The 20,724-nt window shown below is 39.7% G+C and overlaps 2 protein-coding genes across 10 annotated transcripts in view; one reads left to right on the top strand and one right to left on the bottom strand.

Moving 5' to 3' along the window:
• LOC124116316 (pectin acetylesterase 6-like) overlaps positions 1 to 12,566 on the bottom strand; it is a 29,633-nt gene extending 17,067 nt beyond the window's left edge. For all 8 annotated transcript variants that reach the window (XR_007218334.1, XR_007218333.1, XR_007218336.1 and 5 more), the window contains exons 1-5: positions 12,441 to 12,566; positions 11,302 to 11,757; positions 10,615 to 10,696; positions 3,925 to 4,070; positions 1,915 to 2,055 (exon numbers count right to left, since the gene is read on the bottom strand). Coding sequence is in view for 1 of the 8 variants with exons in the window: in XM_048384081.1 (XP_048240038.1) it covers positions 1,915 to 2,055; positions 3,925 to 4,070; positions 10,615 to 10,696; positions 11,302 to 11,632 (700 nt within the window). In the remaining 7 variants the exon portion in view is untranslated. The remainder of the gene's footprint in view (positions 1 to 1,914; positions 2,056 to 3,924; positions 4,071 to 10,614; positions 10,697 to 11,301; positions 11,758 to 12,440) is intronic.
• A 4,666-nt stretch (positions 12,567 to 17,232) lies between these two features.
• The window catches only part of LOC124116315 (protein O-mannosyl-transferase TMTC3-like), a 45,013-nt gene continuing 41,521 nt past the window's right edge, over positions 17,233 to 20,724 (top strand). The window contains exons 1-6 of one of the 2 annotated variants that reach the window (XM_046477597.2): positions 17,233 to 17,308; positions 17,658 to 17,903; positions 18,609 to 18,745; positions 19,140 to 19,221; positions 19,447 to 19,546; positions 20,162 to 20,277. In XM_046477597.2, coding sequence (XP_046333553.2) covers positions 17,718 to 17,903; positions 18,609 to 18,745; positions 19,140 to 19,221; positions 19,447 to 19,546; positions 20,162 to 20,277 — 621 coding nt within the window. In that variant the 5' untranslated portion in view covers positions 17,233 to 17,308; positions 17,658 to 17,717. The other variant, XM_046477598.2, reaches the window with a different exon arrangement.

Below are 20,724 nucleotides of genomic sequence, written 5' to 3'. Positions count from 1 at the left end.
TCAAGCTACAGCAACCACACAACAGCAGTCAAACTGCAACAACCACACAACAGCAGTCAAACTGCAACAACAACACAACAGCAGTCAATCAACAACCACACAACAGCAGTCAAGCTACAGCAACCACACAACAGTCAAGCTACAACAACCACACAACAGGAATCAAGCTATAACCACACAACAGCAGTCAAGCTTCAACAACCACACAACAGCAGTCAAGCTACAACCACACAACAGGAGTCAAGCAACAACCACACAACAGGAGTCAAGCTACAACAACCACACAACAGGAGTCAAGCTACAACCACACAACAGCAGTCAAGCTGCAACAACCACACAACAGCAGTCAAGCTACAGCAACCACACAACAGCAGTCAAGCTACAGCAACCACACAACAGCAGTCAAGCTACAACCACACAACAGGAGTCAAGGTATAACCACACAACAAGAGTCAAGCTACAACCACACAACAGCAGTCAAGCTACAGAAACCACACAACAGCAGTCAAGCTGCAACCACACAACAGCAGTCAAGCTACAGCAACCACACAACAGCAATCAAGCTACAACAACCATACAACAGCAGTCAAGCAACAACCACACAACAGGAGTCAAGCTACAGCAGCCACACAACAGCAGTCAAGCTACAACCACACAACAGCACTCAAGCTACAGGAACCACACAACAGCAGTCAAGCAACAACCACACAACAGCAGTCAAGCTACAGCAACCACACAACAGGAGTCAAGCTACAACCACACAACAGGAGTCAAGCTACAACCACACAACAAGAGTCAAGCTACAACCACACAACAGCAGTCAAGCTACAGAAACCACACAACAGCAGTCAAGCTACAGCAACCACACAACAGCAGTCAAACTGCAACAACCACACAACAGCAGTCAAACTGCAACAACCACACAACAGCAGTCAAACTGCAACAACCACACAACAGCAGTCAAACTGCAACAACCACACAACAGGAATCAAGCTATAACCACACAACAGCAGTCAAGCTTCAACAACCACACAACAGCAGTCAAGCTACAACCACACAACAGGAGTCAAGCAACAACCACACAACAGGAGTCAAGCTACAACAACCACACAACAGGAGTCAAGCTACAACCACACAACAGCAGTCAAGCTGCAACAACCACACAACAGCAGTCAAGCTACAGCAACCACACAACAGCAGTCAAGCTACAGCAACCACACAACAGCAGTCAAGCTACAACAACCACATAACAGCAGTCAAGCTACAGCAACCACACAACAGGAGTCAAGCTGCAACAACCACACAACAGCAGTCAATCTACAGCAACCACACAACAGCAGTCAAGCTACAGCAGTCTAGCAACAACCACACAACAGCAGTCAAGCTACAGCAACCACATAACAGTCAAGCTACAACAACCAAACAACAGGAGTCAAGCTACAACCACACAACAGCAGTCAAGCTACAACCACCACACAACAGCAGTCAAGCTACAACCACACAACAGCAGTCAAGCAACAACCACACAACAGGAGTCAAGCTGCAACAACCACACAACAGCAGTCAAGCTACAACAACCACACAACAGCAGTCAAGCTACAGCAACCACACAACAGTAGTCAAGCTACAACCACACAACAGAAATCAAGCTACAACCACACAACATCAGCCACACAATAACAGACACACTACAGCAGATGCATAACACTAGGGGATGTCAAAAATTGGTTGAAAACCTTGGCCCTACACATATGACTGGGGTTTTCTTCTACGAAAAAGACACCAGACACTAAACAATACTCTATGCCAACCACCCCAAACTCAAGATCAGTCCATGTGGGAATTATACACACAGTCAGGTACACGGGTATACAGGTGTATAGATATCATTGTGTACCAATGATGATGACATACCTGATGACCCAGCAAGGATGACATGATGTGCTGTGGCCAGGCTGGTGTGAGACAGCAGGTACTCGATCAAAGTCTCAAAGACTGCCCCACCTCGCAAATACAGTTGCCGTGATTGCACATCCAACACACCTGACTTGTTACCTGCAACAGAACATGACAACACCTTACATAACACCTGTAGAGTCAGCAGAACATGACGACACCTTACATAACACCTGTAGTGTCAGCACAACATGACAACACCTTACATAACACATGTAGTGTCGGCTGAACATGACAACACCTTACATAACACCTGTAGTGTCAGCACATCATGACAACACCTTACATAACACCTGTAGTGTCAGCAGAACATGACAACACCTTACATAACACCTGTAGTGTCAGCAGAACATGACAACACCTTACATAACACCTGTAGTGTCAGCAGAACATGACAACACCTTACATAACACATGTAGTGTTGGCTGAACACATCTTCCTGAGGCAAGGGTGTTAACTGACAATACAAGTCCAGTTTCCAGTCTTGCCGAACTATGCTGGAATTTCCAGGCTCGATCATAGTGCCACCAGTGGCTATTATGAGTTATGTCCCTTCTGTGTCCCTCCTATTGACCAATCAGATTTCATCTCTTATAGCACATGCATTTGCTTCAAACAAATTTGCAGTACCGTATATCGCCCCCTGTACACGCCTTAAAAATCAACCCAAAATCCCATACTCCGTGTATAAGGCGACCTGGAATGAAACACATCACAAGTCTGACTGATATACCGGTAGAAGATTTAACGTGCTCTTGCCAACTAGCGTATTTCGCACACGGACATCACAAATTAGTTAGTTAGTTACTTTGGAGATTTAATGTGCGCTTTCCGACTGATGCGTATTTCGCACACATCACAAGTGCGCACACAAACCTTATATATGTAATAAAAATATGTTTATCTTGCGTTGTTGTTTTTCTACAATGATAGGTCGCGTGTGTAACTCCAGCACACGTCGCCATTTTGTGTTTACACGGTACGACACCAAATTGGTGCCCGTAAAATAAAATTCATTTATGAAGTAATAACATATAAGAGACAATGGTGATTAATTTAATCGCCAATTAACTATGTTGTAACTAACTAGGCTTATGTTTGCTTCACATTCAGCATGTTTATTCCACAATCACTTGTACACACCGTCTCCAACACTTGTTAATACAACTGTAAAAACAGCAGGAATTGATTTCAGCTTCACCGATTATCATATGTTAGGTCACATGTGCAATATGCAAATGATTACCGGTACTTCCGGCTCTCTACTCACGGATGTTGATTGTTTTACCGTGTCAGCTGGTTTGACAATCTGCATCGAGGAGAGGGTCATTTCAACTTTATTTGCAGAAATTATTAAACTTTATTCAAGGAAAAGAGATACAAATCATGTTTATGTATGGAAATAGTTATTGGAACAGTTATTTAGGACGAAATGCGAAGTTTTATTGTCAAATGCTGGGCTGGCTATCGGACGCCGGTTGACATCGCAAGTGGAAAAAAAATGTGAGATCTTCGACTCCGTGTATAAGACGACCCCCCTTCTTAGCCCCCTCATTTTAGGAACGAAAAACTCGCCTTATACACAGCGATATACGGTAATCAAAATCTATATTGTAATAAAACAGGTTTTACGATGAAGTGAATCAAATCATTTGAGCACCTTGATTAAACACATGAAAAGATTTGCAAAATTATCTTTTGATGCCCAGTTGTCGGAACACATGCTTTGCAAATCATGCAGTCAACAAAAATCTGCCAATGAAATCCAGGTTGTTTACAAACTGGATGTCTAGTGATTTTGATTGGACTATGCATAGACTCATTAATCCAACCAAAATGTAACTCTAGTTTGGCAAGGGTGGAAACTGGACTTTTATAGTTAGATAACTCCCTTGCCTCGGGAAGATGGCTGATCATGACGACACTTTACCCACCACCTGTAGTGTCAGCTGAACCTCCTCTACCCACCTGTGAAAGAGCTCCCATCACAGTACAGAAACTGGGCAGTGTTCCAGGTGAAGAAGTCTGGGTTGACCCTCTCATCGCTGGACAGGATACCCTCAAACAGAGCAGAGGTGTGGGCAGACTGGCTTGATCCCAGCTCGGTGAAGCTCCTGTGTGGTACAGACATGTTGGAGGTCAGCGACACCTTCCATTATATTGGACATTCTGGACATTGTGTTGAAAATAGAGCTCTAAGAATGACTGCATAAATATCAGGAATTGTTATCAGTATCAATATTGTAGTATTGATTTCCTGTTTGAATTATGTTGTCATAACCTAAAACAAAAACACATTGATATCCCCTTCCCTTAAATATGTGCATAAAATAAAATACAGTACATCATATACGAGAGGTGGCCTAAAAGTTCTGAGCCTACCTATGAAGGATGTGTAGTACCTAGTACCCTTAACAGTTTACATGTATTAAGTGCAATACTTCTTACATGCTGTATTTGAACCTAATACACAACCAGGCAGCACTAGTATGTCTTTAGGTGCTCTCTGCTGATGAAAAGGTACAACATTGGCTACCTCCAACAGCCATATATATGGACACAGTGTCAACTATAGGACATGGTGCTCCTATCTTTGGCACTGCAAAGAAGTGGGCAGCAGGGTTCAAGAGGGGAAGAGAGATCGTCAAAGATGAATCTGGATCAGGAAGACCTTCAACTGCCACCAGGTAATCAACATGTTATTTGGAGTCCAAAGTCATCCTACTAGTGGACAACTTCCAAAAAAGGTCAGATTAAAGGTGTTGTTCCACCAGGACAATGCGCCTGTGAAGCAAGTCTGTTGTTGCCATGGCTGCAAATTCAAATGCATGACTATGCCTTTGAACTCTTCGATTTTCATCCGCTCTGACACCATCAGATTTCCACCTACATCCCAAACTTGAAGAAAGAACTGTCTTGCAACCATTACACAATTGATGACATCACCACCAGGAATAAGACTTCTACACCAGCGGGATCCAGGCACTCATTAGGAGTGGATAATGTCGAAAAGATAATTAGCAACCAACTCCATCAATGCAGTCTATCATAGAGGCTAGGAACTTTTCAACCACCCCTCGTACTTCATTATACCAAACAAGGTTAATCTTACAGCTTGTGACATCACTGATGACTAAACCATACAATTCCTTCTATTCTTTAGACACTTTCAATACCCTCCACAGGCTTCAATTAGTAATGATTCTTTTCAATAGACAGAATCATTCATTTAATAAGCAAGGTTACATATAATATTTTCAAAATTCTACATCATGATTCAATAAATAAAAATAATAAAATAAACAAGTCCTGGAATGATGTATGATGCTGTGCTTGTTATGTAGTATACACTGTAGTGATGTATGGTGCTGTGCTTATAGTAAACACTGTAGTGATGTATGATGCTGTGCTTGTAGTAAACACTGTAGTGATGTATGATGCTGTGCTTATAGTAAACACAGCAGTGATGTATGATGCTGTGCTTGTAGTAAACACTGTAGTAATGTATGATGCTGTGCTTGTAGTAAACACTGCAGTGATGTATGGTGCTGTGCTTATAGTAAACACTGTAGTGATGTATGGTGCTAGCTTGTAGTAAACACTGTAGTAATGTATGATGCTGTGCTTGTAGTAAACACTGTAATGATGTATGATGCTGTGCTTGTAATAAACGCTGTAGTGATGTATGGATCTGTGCTTGTAGTAAACACTGCAGTGATGTATGGATCTGTGCTTATAGTAAACACTGTAGTGATGTATGATGCTGTGCTTGTAGTAAACACTGTAGTGATGTATGATGTTGTGCTTGTAGTAAACACTGCTGTGATGTATGATGCTGTGCTTGTAGTAAACACTGTAATGATGTATGATGATGTGCTTGTAGTAAACACTGCTGTGATGTATGATGCTGGGCTTATAGTAAACACTGAAGTGATGTATGATGCTGTGCTTATAGTAAACACTGCAGTGATGTATGATGCTGTGCTTGTAGTAAACACTGCAGTGATGTATGATGCTGTGCTTGTTATGTAGTATACACTGTAGTGATGTATGATGCTGTGCTTATAGTAAACACTGTAGTGATGTATGATGCTGTGCTTATAGTAAACACAGCAGTGATGTATGATGCTGTGCTTGTAGTAACACTGCAGTGATGTATGATGCTGTGCTTGTTATGTAGTATACACTGTAGTGATGTATGATGCTGTGCTTATAGTAAACACTGTAGTGATGTATGATGCTGTGCTTATAGTAAACACAGCAGTGATGTATGATGCTGTGCTTGTAGTAAACACTGCAGTGATGTATGATGCTGTGCTTGTAGTAAACACTGCAATGATGTATGATGCTGTGCTTGTAGTAAACACTGCTGTGATGTATGATGCTGTGCTTGTAGTAAACACTGCTGTGATGTATGATGCTGTGCTTGTAGTAAACGCTGCTGTGATGTATGATGCTGTGCTTGTAGTAAACACTGTAGTGATGTATGATGCTGTGCTTATAGTAAACACTGTAGTGATGTATGATGCTGTGCTTGTAGTAAACACTGTAGTGATGTATGATGCTGTGCTTATAGTAAACACTGCTGTGATGTATGATGCTGTGCTTATAGTAAACACTGCTGTGATGTATGATGCTGTGCTTGTAGTAAACACTGTAGTGATGTATGATGCTGTGCTTATAGTAAACACTGCAGTGATGTATGATGCTGTGCTTGTAGTAAACACTGTAGTGATGTATGATGCTGTGCTTGTAGTAAACACTGCTGTGATGTATGATGCTGTGCTTGTAGTAAACACTGTAATGATGTATGATGATGTGCTTGTAGTAAACACTGTAGTGATGTATGATGCTGTGCTTGTAGTAAACACTGCTGTGATGTATGATGCTGTGCTTGTAGTAAACACTGTAATGATGTATGATGCTGTGCTTATAGTAAACACTGCTGTGATGTATGATGCTGTGCTTGTAGTAAACACTGCTGTGATGTATGATGCTGTGCTTGTAGTAAACACTGTAGTGATGTATGATGCTGTGCTTATAGTAAACACTGCAGTGATGTATGATGCTGTGCTTGTAGTAAACACTGCTGTGATGTATGATGCTGTGCTTATAGTAAACACTGCAGTGATGTATGATGCTGTGCTTGTAGTAAACACTGTAGTGATTTATGATGCTGTGCTTGTAGTAAACACTGTAGTGATGTATGATGCTGTGCTTATAGTAAACACTGCAGTGATGTATGATGCTGTGCTTGTAGTAAACACTGTAGTGATGTATGATGCTGTGCTTATAGTAAACACTGCAGTGATGTATGATGCTGTGCTTGTAGTAAACACTGTAGTGATGTATGATGCTGTGCTTATAGTAAACACTGCAGTGATGTATGATGCTGTGCTTGTAGTAAACACTGTAGTGATGTATGATGCTGTGCTTGTAGTAAACACTGTAGTGATGTATGATGCTGTGCTTGTAGTAACCACTGCAGTGATGTATGATGCTGTGCTTGTAGTAAACACTGTAGTGATTTATGATGCTGTGCTTGTAGTAACACTGCAGTGATGTATGATGCTGTGCTTGTTATGTAGTATACACTGTAGTGATGTATGATGCTGTGCTTATAGTAAACACTGTAGTGATGTATGATGCTGTGCTTATAGTAAACACAGCAGTGATGTATGATGCTGTGCTTGTAGTAAACACTGCAGTGATGTATGATGCTGTGCTTGTAGTATACACTGCAGTGATGTATGATGCTGTGCTTGTAGTAAACACTGCAGTGATGTATGATGCTGTGCTTGTAGTAAACACTGCAATGATGTATGATGCTGTGCTTGTAGTAAACACTGCTGTGATGTATGATGCTGTGCTTGTAGTAAACACTGCTGTGATGTATGATGCTGTGCTTGTAGTAAACGCTGCTGTGATGTATGATGCTGTGCTTGTAGTAAACACTGTAGTGATGTATGATGCTGTGCTTATAGTAAATACTGCAGTGATGTATGATGCTGTGCTTGTAGTAAACACTGTAGTGATGTATGATGCTGTGCTTATAGTAAACACTGCTGTGATGTATGATGCTGTGCTTATAGTAAACACTGCTGTGATGTATGATGCTGTGCTTGTAGTAAACACTGTAGTGATGTATGATGCTGTGCTTATAGTAAACACTGCAGTGATGTATGATGCTGTGCTTGTAGTAAACACTGTAGTGATGTATGATGCTGTGCTTATAGTAAACACTGCTGTGATGTATGATGCTGTGCTTGTAGTAAACACTGCTGTGATGTATGATGCTGTGCTTGTAGTAAACACTGTAGTGATGTATGATGCTGTGCTTATAGTAAACACTGCAGTGATGTATGATGCTGTGCTTGTAGTAAACACTGCTGTGATGTATGATGCTGTGCTTATAGTAAACACTGCAGTGATGTATGATGCTGTGCTTGTAGTAAACACTGTAGTGATGTATGATGCTGTGCTTATAGTAAACACTGCAGTGATGTATGATGCTGTGCTTGTAGTAAACACTGTAGTGATGTATGATGCTGTGCTTATAGTAAACACTGCAGTGATGTATGATGCTGTGCTTGTAGTAAACACTGTAGTGATGTATGATGCTGTGCTTATAGTAAACACTGCAGTGATGTATGATGCTGTGCTTGTAGTAAACACTGTAGTGATGTATGATGCTGTGCTTATAGTAAACACTGCAGTGATGTATGATGCTGTGCTTGTAGTAAACACTGCAGTGATGTATGATGCTGTGCGTGTAGTAAACACTGAAATGAGCAACAGCCCACTCTATCAGGTCACGATGTAACACTATCAACCAGGCCACCAAGAAGTCTCAAAATAAGCATAGGTTCTATGGGACCTGTTTCAACCCAAATGTCCAACTGGGTTGTTTGATGTATGATATATGATGTGCTTACAAAGTTTCATCAAGGAATTTTGACAGGTGTATGAATTCTACTCTGCAAAATGAAACCCTCATTTGAACACTGTCATTAGTCCTATTTGTTATTGCCTTAGAAACGCAAAATATAGACATCTGAAAAAATATGTGAACAGCAAAAGGCACCAGCACTGTACCTGCCTCATGTATACTGGTATACAAAGTTTCACAAAGAAAGAGAAACAGTTATGAGTTATGCTCCGAAAACAATCCCTACCCTCATTTTGAACTTAAATCATACTTGTTGCCTTGGAAACACATATAAATATAAATTTCAAAACTTCCTGAATAGCAAATGGCAACAGTTCAATACATACATGGTGAGTATACATAATGTCACCAAAAAAATCAAGTGGGCTGAAAAAAAGAAAAGAATTGGTTCTCAGGCAATTGCTTTTGAAAATATCGTGCCGGCGGGCTTCTTTTTTTTAATTCTTTTTTTTAAACTTGTACAAACTAGTGAGAATCCAAATCTGTATATCGCTGTGTATAAGAGGCTTTCAAGGGGTCAGGTGGGGGTCATCTTATACACAAGGTTGAAGAGGATTTTTTTGGTTTTTTTCCCCAACACAAACACATTACTGTGAGCTTGTAACACCGGAAATACCATGTCAGCAAATCCGTGCTGAAGTACGCAAATTAATCATGTAATTACACTGTCTGGTTGTAAAAAGAGTTCATAATATTTCTGAATTTATATTTGTAATCTATTCTATTAATTTTATGCAACATTTCCTTCAATATTGTTTCAATTCATTTCGACAAAATTGTATGTGAAGTGATCGGAAGATTGCACAACTCAATCTTAATCACTGCATATAAAACAATGCCAATCAGAACAGGAAATACTGTTTAATCGGTAAATCATCATGTCTAGTGATGTTTTATCTCAAATTTCAAATTTGTATTGGCCAAGTTTAATTGTTATGATCTGTTCTTTTTCCTGAATTCGCTGAAGGGATACAATGTAATTTTTTTTCAGTGGAAGACAAAAAAGTCTTTATTGCAAATGTAGGGACTTTGTATGCACTTGTGATGTGCTTCATTCCGATTCGCTTTACAGACGGGGTATACAAGTTAGCATTTCCCGCTTATTTTATGAGACAAATACACATGTAATTGTAAATCTTAACCTCTGTGCATGAAACAGTGTCCCTCATACAGTACACAAATACCTTTGAAATTGTAAATTATCATGTCTGGGGATGTTTTATCACAAATTTAATGTTTCCATTGACCAAATTTGTAAACATCAAAACAAGCACACAAACTCCTATATTGCTGCCATGATCAACCATGATAACACACGAGATGTGCAGTAAAGCAGTGCGCATGAAAAGGGAAGAAACTGCAAGTTGGATTGCATTGTTTTTAAGTACTGTAGCATTTCACTTTTGGGATCGTGTGTTCGAGACGCGGAATATTTAAGGGATTTGTGATGGTGAGGCGGTGCCTGAGAACCAGGAATAGATTTTTTTTTTAGCCTTATTGGTTTATGAGTTATGGTTTGGACATGAAGCCTAATGGACAGACAGAGCTTGTTTGTATACCCCCTACAAAACTTACTTTGGGCAGGGTGTAACAAGAAACCTAGTGAACTACTATCATTAATGTACATATGTCCAGATTACATGTGATCTTCACGACATCTTGTTCAGTGGTTAGTTCAGTACTTCCTGTATGTGAAGATTGTGGAGTACCTGTGGTAGCAGTCCGTGGGAGACACACACCAGCCCCCAGACTGGAGGTGCAGCAGCCAGTTGTTCTCAGCACTGATCTCACCTGACAACACAGACACAGACACACGACACACTGTCACAATTGTTTACATACAATCAATATTTTAGAACAATCAGATATAAAAGTTTAATTCAAGTGTGTGACTGATGATATACTACCAGGCTAGTAACTTGATTCAACTTGCACCAAGTGCCTGTCAACATGAAGAACTAGTTGCACCAGAAAAGACAAAACAGGTTGCACACTGATCCCATAAAAGTATCTGCATGATGAGATTGGTCTTACGACTGTATCATATATTTTGCTAAACTCACCCTTTTAATGTAACATTTTATTTTGACACCACCCCCCTCAAATACATGTAACATTATATTATGACCCCCCTCAAATACATGTAACATGTAACATTTGTTTGTGACAACTCCACCACCACCATTCTATAATAAATGACCAGTCAACAATAATGTTGCAATTCAAATTTATACTTTATTTTATTTATTTGAAAAAAGAATTAGAACTGTCATTTTTACACTGAGATCACAATGTCTGAGATAGAAATTAGAATGCTGGCGGAACCTTTGCAGCCAGTATGCTCCTCTAGGGGCAGAGAACTCCTCCCAGCTTTAACATCAAGTAGGCCTACTCACCATGTCGGAGATAAAATGCTGGTGGGGACCCATCCAGACAATACGCTCCTCTAGGGGCAGAGAAGTCCTCTGGTAAAATCACAAGCTCACCATCTGTGTCACTTTCATTATGGAATTGTACAAACACTACACGCATGTTCGACAATGCTCGCACAATCACTACTATGGCAACAAGCATTATGGCAAGAGTTATCTGAATGTACAGTCTTCGAGAACACACAATAGGTGGAAGAAAGTTTGGCCTCGAAAGTCTTGTTGGGGCAAACTTAAATGTCATGGCTGGAGGTTTTTGTAAAAGAGCTTCATCTGATTCCCTCTGCCCGAATTCCATGTTTGAATCTATGAACCAGCAGCGACAATACAAGCATCAAAACTGGTCCAACATGACAGCTTTCATAGGAGCACCCCAACTGTTAGAAAGAGTCATCCATAAGTTGTGGTGTGGGGAACCTGAAACTGGGAAAATAATAAGGGTCTGGTAAGATGGTAAGCATGGTGCTTCTGTCCAGTGTACAAACAGAAGCAGATCAAGTTACCATGGTTACGGCTGGTTACATGTGTGTGGTGACCAGTGGTGATAGGTTACCTGATACATCTGGTTCAACATCTGACGGTTCAACTCATTACAGAGAACCTACTGTGATAATGAAATGCCAGCCACGAGCACACAGACAGTACATGCGCCGGCTGGAGTCAGCACGGGGTGTTCAACTATCAAACTACTAGCCTAACTACTATTTCGATGAAAGCAAATTCTTTCCTCTATTATGTCCAGCAGACTTTGCTGAACATAGAATATTAAGGACATAGACATGTGATAGCGGTGTGAAATCGTTTCAAACTGATGTCAGATTATGTTGGACCAATGACGTTTCTACTGCACTGGTCTCATTGTCCAATCGTTTACACACAGTACGTTCCACAATAACGATAAATATCATATCACACAGTGCATATATCATGTATATCATCCATATCATTCTCTATATCAGAGCAATAATGTTGATCATGAGTATTGACATATCATCTCATACACAGATAAACAATAGATAAAGATGTCAGCTGATACTTGATTACAGATTTCACTGGGGAAAACGCTGCAAACGAACTGTACAAATCGAAAGGTTAATTGAACTTACCAATTTGTCATCATTAGCTAGCGTAACTGTCCATAGGTACCGCAATATGACACATGTAACTGCTTTGTCCATGTCAGTAATCACGATATTCACACATCCATGATCACCATCATGAGCGACCCCGACTGTTAACATAATCTCCGTACACCGACGATGTCGGGAGCCGAGCACTGGTTTGGTCGATCTAAACTTCAACAACCGGGTTCGAGTCTTGGACATTTTGCACTTGCGTATATTCACAACATTGAATTCTTTTTACCATTAAATACCATTTGCATTTAAAAAAAATTAAAACAGGTTTGGCTGTTTTCAAAACAAGAACAAATGAATCAAATATAGATTGAGTATAATTAGTAATTCAGTATTGATAAATGCAATACAAATATCATTTCTAGAAAACCTTGACACGATTTTCTATGAGATAAAATGAGATAAATACTCAAGAAATCAAAATATTGCAGCCCCAGTGAGATCACATCGCTTAACATTTCTCAACATAACCAGCATTTGTTTGACCATAAGAAGTGAGTGAAACGATCAGTAAAACCTCGCCCTGTGGTCGTATATATATGTGTGCGTGTGTGTGTGCGTGCGTCTGTGTGTGTGCGTGCGTGTGTGTGTGCGTGCGTGTGCGTGTGTTCACATTGTCATGGTTTCCATTGTTAAAAGTGTCGAACTTCATGTTCTATATTTCCCTTATAACTACCGTCGGTTGTGCATGCGCAGTGATACAATGATTGCTGCAATGAATCAAGCTGACGGGACAGAGTGTATGACACGGTCTGTAACTGACTTTCTCTGTATAAATACCTGTTAAGAAGAGCCCTGTACATAGTTTCTTTAAATCTTTACAGTTTGAAATACACAAGATGCGTTGAAGATTTTAAATGTTTGGATCGTAGATATATTTGTTTGTTTATATAACGCACCACAGCGGAATAAATAATGCAAGTCATCTGCAATGCCTGTTGAATTGATGAGTTGCTGCAATTTTCAGCGTTCTCCTCGGGGGTATTGGGCCGGATTACAGTCAAAAGGGCCACATGTCAACCTGGGATCTTCCGACTTGCCCAGCACCTACAGTTTCAAATTCACCCAAGCGTGGTGACTGGCAGGACAATAGGAATTTAAGAGGGGCATCTCACATCTATTACAAAAGAAGTTTTTTTTCGAAATGTGGTTTATGCTTCAAATATTGGTAGTAAATTCCTTTAGAGCTTGGTGCAGCTTTATTTCGTTATATTTGGAAGAAATTATCTTTCATTGATCAATATCTCAAGCATTGATACAAGCCACTGACAAGCCGCTGTCAATCAATCAATCAATACATGCACTCACAGTGGCACATTACATGTTAATTACGGATGATAGTGGCTCAGGCACTTATTACATATGCACTTTATAAATTTACTGATTAATTTAATAACTATCCTTTTTAACACACAAAATATTGTTGTAGTTTGTAATAATTGGGTTTCATATAATAATATTTCTTTAAATATAATTGCGTTCATTCACAAAAACAGTGCACTCAAACAGATAGTGGAACGTATTTCCAATTGAGATTTGACACAGTGGACATATCCCATAGCTATATGGCAGTTTCCTCCATTGTCCAACCTCTACAGGTAATTTAAGATTGTGAAATGTGTAGGATAAAACACGCCTCCGAGGTTTTGATTGAAAACGTAATAGCGCCAGCGAGGGAAAAGCCCGATCTCAAAGTTGTACATTTTCAACCCAAACCGAGGAGGCGTGTTTTATCCAACGTATGAACCCCGTCTAAATGCAAGAAATCCCAGAAGAAATAAGAAAACATCGAAAAACATACCTTATTGTGAAACAATCCAGCGTGTCGCGGTATAAAAGGAGTTCGATCAAACCTTAATTGGTATTACAATTAAAATGTAAAACCTCAAAGGAGGTTTAGAAGTGACCCATTTCAAGGGTTATCTCCCAAAACCCCTACATCCCATTTCCCCTACAACCCAGTTCCCCTACAATTAGTTAAAACAACACGCGGCATTTACCTGTCTGGCATTATGAACTCACCTAAAGGAGAGGTTAAGGTCTGGAGTAGAGGTAGTAGAAATGAAAGGGGTAGAGCTTAAGGGGATTAGGGGACTTCAGGGAAAGTTTTAAAAAAAAAAGAATTAATGTAAGTGTTATGAAAGATGCCTGTATGATGTGAAGAATTTAAATTAAAAGCGTAAATAAGCAAAAAATCACAAAAAATGGCATAACCTATATCTAAACTCAAATAACCAAATAAAAAAAGTACTCAGCAAACCACTAACCAAACCAAATATTCTCCATCCATCAAAAAAAATTGACAGAGTAATCACTAAACTCCAAACAGGACACACCAACCTAAATAACCACCTAAAAAAAATATAAAAAACATACTACAGGTAACTGCCCACACTACAAACAACTAGAAACCCCAGAACACGCACTCTACTGCGCACACTACCTAACACATCGAACCGCATTACAAACCACCCTCAATCTAAACAAGGCTCTCACTCTAGAAGCAATACTAAACCCACAAAATAAACTAGAAAACTTCAAGGCCTTAGGCGTATTCTTAATCAAAACGGAACTAATAAAACGCATCTAAAAACACTATAATCCACCAAATCAAAATTACATAAACACACAAACATCCACCATACCCAGCTCCCTTAGTTCTCCTCCCCTACCCCAACGGCATCTATTCCAAATCTCAAAATTCCCAAATTCTATATAAGCAACCCCTAAAGCCCCCTCTTGGGTTGCACAGACCACTTTCGCCCCTTTCGGAAACACATTAAATGGCCTGGCCGGGCCCGTGTGCGAAATACGCATCAGTCGGAAAGCGCACGTTAAATCTCCAAAGTAAGTAAGTAAGTGAAGACAATTCGCCTTCAACGACTACATCATCACTACCTGGGTCGACCACGGAGCACGATTCCCCCAACCACTGTGGAACCATCACGGTACAACAGGTCCCAGGACGAACAACAGCCTGGAAGGCTTTCATAACCGACTCAACCAAGGTCTCCCTCACCGACATCCCAACATCTACCGATTTGTGGAGGTAGTCAGGAAGGTGGAACAGGCAGAACGAGCTAAGATTTTACAGCTCGACTTTGGAGCAGCTCCAAGAGGCAGGAAGAGAGTGTACAGAGAGGTGGAGAACAGTCTCTGCCGCCTGAAGGACGAGTTGAATAGAGAGGTGAAATTCCCAATGCAGTTTCTAGATGCGGTTGGCCATCTCCTCAGGCTGGGATAAAGAGTGAATTGAACATCTGAGATGAAATTTATTATTATGTATTATGAATTTTGAAAAATGAATATTTTATTATAATGTATCATGAATTTTGAAAAATAAACATTTTATTATAATGTATTATGAATTTTGAATGATATCGTAATCGTAATTAAATATTTATCTCAATCTATTCGTGTTTCTTGGGTTGTTCCACTGTATGAAATAGGTAACAGACTAGGGATTAGCAGTGCCATGGACCGTGAACTTTGTTGTCTTAAGCTGTAGGGGAAATGGGATGTAGGGGTTTTGGGAGGTTACCGTTTCAAGATGAGCTGGTTACTAGGTTTACCCGAGGTTGTTAGGAAGCTAGTGCAACATAGTGTAACACGGTGATAGGTTTATAAACAAGAATAACATTTCCCATTGGATGAAAGTGTTTGATCATGGTGCCACTCTTGAATAAACTCGTCTCAACAAAACTAAGCCTCTGGCGCTACCACTTTTCAGGACTTTAGGGACTTACATATATATTAGTATATTACTTAGTTTGTGCCAGGAACTAATAAAGCTTTTAACATTTGTCTGTTTGAGTGGGACCCTTCTAAGTTTACAAATTAAGTATATCTTCACGTGCAACACGACCAAGTTTATAAGCCGTGTACTGAGTTACTGAAAAAAGAAGACGCGAGTCTGACAGGAACTGAACGTGTGGGTGTCCAAATAATGTTGATGATTCTGTGACCACCAGATGTTTGCAAGTAACGCCCGACAATGCATTTTGCCAAAGGTTGTGAAACGTTTGACAATAAGTGCGTTAAATAGCAGGCGGCCTGTAACTCTAACTCGCGTCCCCACGTGTTTAATATTCTTCCATAAGAATAATGTGAACCTGAATCATATGTACGAGGTTACGAGCATATATGGAACAAATTTGATTGTGCCAATATATGATGAATAAAATGTAAGAATATATAATAACAAGTAAAACCAATAAGTGTAATGATTGTTTACAAAGAAACTATTAAAAAAATATTTTGCGTCAACATTTTCTCACTCGGTCATCAGGGACCTACAGGTATATCGTTTTAAAAATATCGATTATAACATTTTCAGCCATTTAACTGATAAATATCACCAAAAGGGAATATGGAATAAGCTGTAGATATCAATATAATATGCACCAAAGAAAATGGTATAGAATAGTGTAAACCATGTTTTGTTACACATTCAGAATATTGCAAGTAACGATTATTACAGTTATTGAACTCGTCAGTAACTGAGAAATGTTGTCTTTCGGGTTAACACGTGGGTACTATTCTAAATATAGATACTGTTTTGAATACAGTATTTGTCTAACAATTCCTAATATTTTATCGCCTGGCGATACTCTAGGTGAACATCAACTATTTGTGAAATGTTGACATTGTAATACTTTTTTGATGTGGAAGAGGAGATGGCTTGTTTCTGTTTGTTCTCGAAGTTTAAAAAAGAAATAAACACACCTAAATTATGTAGTTATGTCTCCAAATTGGAATTAGTTTTAAGATAATAGCATCAGTAACCAAGCCAGAGACTCCAAGATGGCCGCGCCCATGTACTCATATGTCAAGAGCAGGTTAGCTGATAAAATTCGAACATCAAGTAACAATCTCTCTTTACTGTATGTTTTATTGAGAATGCAATCTTACATGTTGCAAGTGTCCCTTGATAAAATAGTTTCAAAGTTCTTGAGAGAACACTCGACAGATGACTTTGTCACTGAAGTTGTCTAAGTAAGTGAATTCTATTCATCCAAACAAGCAGGTGCTTGCGTTAAACATAATCGTGGGAATAATATAAGCATAACTGTGGAGTTCCTCCATAATGTTGATTTTATTATCTTAAATTCGAAATGAGGACAATAGAAACATATGACAATTTGTATTGCTTTGTATTTTATTTCTTGTATCCACCATGATCCACAGCGAGGATATGAGCAGAAGTTACAGTTGATAAGTTGGCCAGGGACAGAGAGACCAGTGATAATGGAGACTTTTACACTATACTCTGCCATCCTCCTGGGTGTGGTCAGTGTGTGCTACTTCAACTCCCTCAATTGTGGGTTTGTCTTTGATGATATGTCCGCTGTGGTTGAGAATAAGGATTTGCGACCACACACTTCAGTTTCAAGACTATTCTGGAATGACTTCTGGGGCACACCAATGCAAAATGTAAGTCTAGGCCAGAAGGACAATACATTCATTCATGATAAATTCTAGGGTATTACATGATATATTCCATACATTCATAATACACATTCTACAGGACGTGTAAATAACTGCTGATTATTACATAGTATCATGCCTTATGGAGGCAGATATGAACACAAGAAAACACAAGAAAAAGGCAACATTGTGCTTTTACTGACATCCACAAAATCACCCCCCAAACCCTGGCATAAGCAGTTGGGAGCAGAAGACTCGTCAATATGGTTGATTGGGTGTCAATTTAATGTACCTGAATGGCATCAATTGCTGGTCAGTGTCTGGACCAAACTTGATTAGTTACAGGTCACTGAAATAGCTGGAATATCGCTGTACAGGCTGTTATTTGTTGGTTCACCTGTGTACCACTTAACATGCTTAAAGAGTTAAATATAATTAGGATCCCCTCCACACACACACACACAGAGCATGCACACACGCACTCAACAAAAGCTATTTGTCATCAGCATATTCCAAGGTATATTAAAGTTATAGTGATCATCATCCCTTGATGTATTAGCATGAATTCTCAAACTTGGCAACAATTGCTGTTATTCTATCAATTTCTCATCTCCACCCTTGCAAAGATTTCATCATATATTTTCAATAATGATCACATTTACAACTGTTTACATGCAGCTATTTTACCATTGTTCAATGTGTGACTGTTAGGAGAGAAGTCACAAGTCCTACCGCCCTCTGTGCGTGCTGACTTTCCGGCTCAACTACAGCCTCAGCGAACTGGAGCCCATGACTTACCACCTGGTCAATACTTTGCTGCATGCAGTGGTCTGCATCATGTTCATGAAGTGAGTACCAGTATTACCATGCAGTTATCTTTATCATTTTATTACTTGTTTGCCTGATAAATTTGATAAAGTATGCCTTAAAGTTATTCCCAACGTTAGCCATGCTGGCTGGTAAAAGAATACAAATGGGAAGATCCTGTTTAGAATTGTAATAGGCGACTAACAGGATCAGGTGGTCAGGCTTGCTGACCTGGTTGCATGTCATCATATCCCAATTATGTAGATCCATGCTCATGATGTCACTCACTAGGTTATCTGGTCCAGACTCAATTATTTATAGACCACCATCATACAGCTGAGTTAATAAACAAACAAACAAACAAACAAACAAAACAAATATTTTTTTCTCCCTGGTTTCCTGTTATAAGTGTTTCTGATCTGTTTTCTTGTCCAGGATGTGCTGCATGTTTCTAAAGGAGTGGACATCCTTTTTGGCTGCCTTGCTGTTTGCGGTCCACCCTGTTCACACAGAGGCGGTATGTATGTCACTGTCAGATGTCACCCACTGTGGCACTAGCCTGTGTATGTCACAATTAATGATAGCTTGGTATATAGCACTCAACAAAGTGATATTCCTTGAAATCTTCTATTCAGCATTTTGTTTGTTATAATGTTTCAGTAATAGGATACATAAATTGTTATTGGTGAGATTTGTTGCTTTTAGTGGTTGCCTCAGCTGCTTCATGTTGTGCCCTGCACAGGTGACAGGGGTTGTGGGTCGAGCTGAGGCTCTGTCCTCCATCTTCATTCTGGCTGCACTGATGACGTACGTCAGATGTACAGGGTACAGGAAGCAGATAAGTGAGTTGTACATGGGGAGAAGGGGGCCAGGAAACACCCAGCACTGATGCTGTAATTGTTATGATGGTTCATCTGGTCAGATGAGGTACTGACAGTGTGTTGAGTGCACAAGTATCGTGATTATGGGCAAGAGCATGTCCCCAGTACTCTATGCTTGTCATGACAGCTGACCTGGGCCCCGTTCCACAAAGTGATCTTAGCGCTAAGATGATCGTAACTCCCATACTTTAAAATAGGCTTACGACAATCATAGCACTAAGATCGCTTTGTGGAACGGGCCCCAGATTGGAGATCTGTTCCATTGTATTCATGGTGTATAAAACTAAATATAGTAATATTTTGAAAATATGTTGATATTTATACAATATGCAACATGCTCCCTAAAGTACCACTGTTTATCCTGAGCAATAATTTGACATGCTATATTTAGGAGTTATATAGCTTAACAGAAATTCAATCTCTCCAGTTATTGTTTCAAACATTTATGCCTGGCTATCATTATCATGTTTATTGTTTTCTTATATGCTAAAAGTACATGAATAAGTCCTGTTTAACAGTATGACATGTTTGATAGACTTGTGTGTCATTTGTCAGTATTACTTGTTTATCTTCCAGATTGGATGTGGTTGATAACAACTGTATGGCTGGTTACCATAGCAATGTTATGTAAGGAACAGGGAATCACTGTTATTGGCATCTGTTGTGTGTACGAAGTTTTCGTTGCACAGAGGGTAAGTACTGCCAATGTAGCTATGTTAATTAACCAGTCGACCCTCATTGTACTGCCAAGTGCAGCTATGTTAATTAACCAGTCAACCCTCATTGTACTGCCAAGTGCAGCTATGTTAATTATCCTGTCAACCCTCAATTTTCTGCCAAGTGCAGCTATGTTAATTAACCAGTCCACCCTCATTGTACTGCCAACTGCAGCTATGTTAATTATCCTGTCAACCCTCCTTGTTCTGCCAAGTGCAGCTATGTTAATTAACCAGTCAACCCTCATTGTATTGCCAAGTGCAGCTATGTTAATTAACCAGTCAACCCTCCTTGTTCTGCCAAGTGCAGCTATGTTAATTATCCTGTCAACCCTCATTGTACTGCCAAGTGCAGCTATGTTAATTATTCTGTCAACCCTCCTTGTTCTGCCAAGTGCAGCTATGTTAATTATCCTGTCAACC

This window comes from Haliotis rufescens, unplaced genomic scaffold (assembly GCF_023055435.1).
Source record: "Haliotis rufescens isolate VD_foot unplaced genomic scaffold, xgHalRufe1.0.p SCAF_5, whole genome shotgun sequence".
In the NCBI taxonomy this organism is placed as follows: Eukaryota; Metazoa; Mollusca; class Gastropoda; order Lepetellida; family Haliotidae; genus Haliotis; species Haliotis rufescens.
Note: the sequence above shows the minus strand (reverse complement) of the source record. Positions and strands in the feature narration are given on the sequence as shown.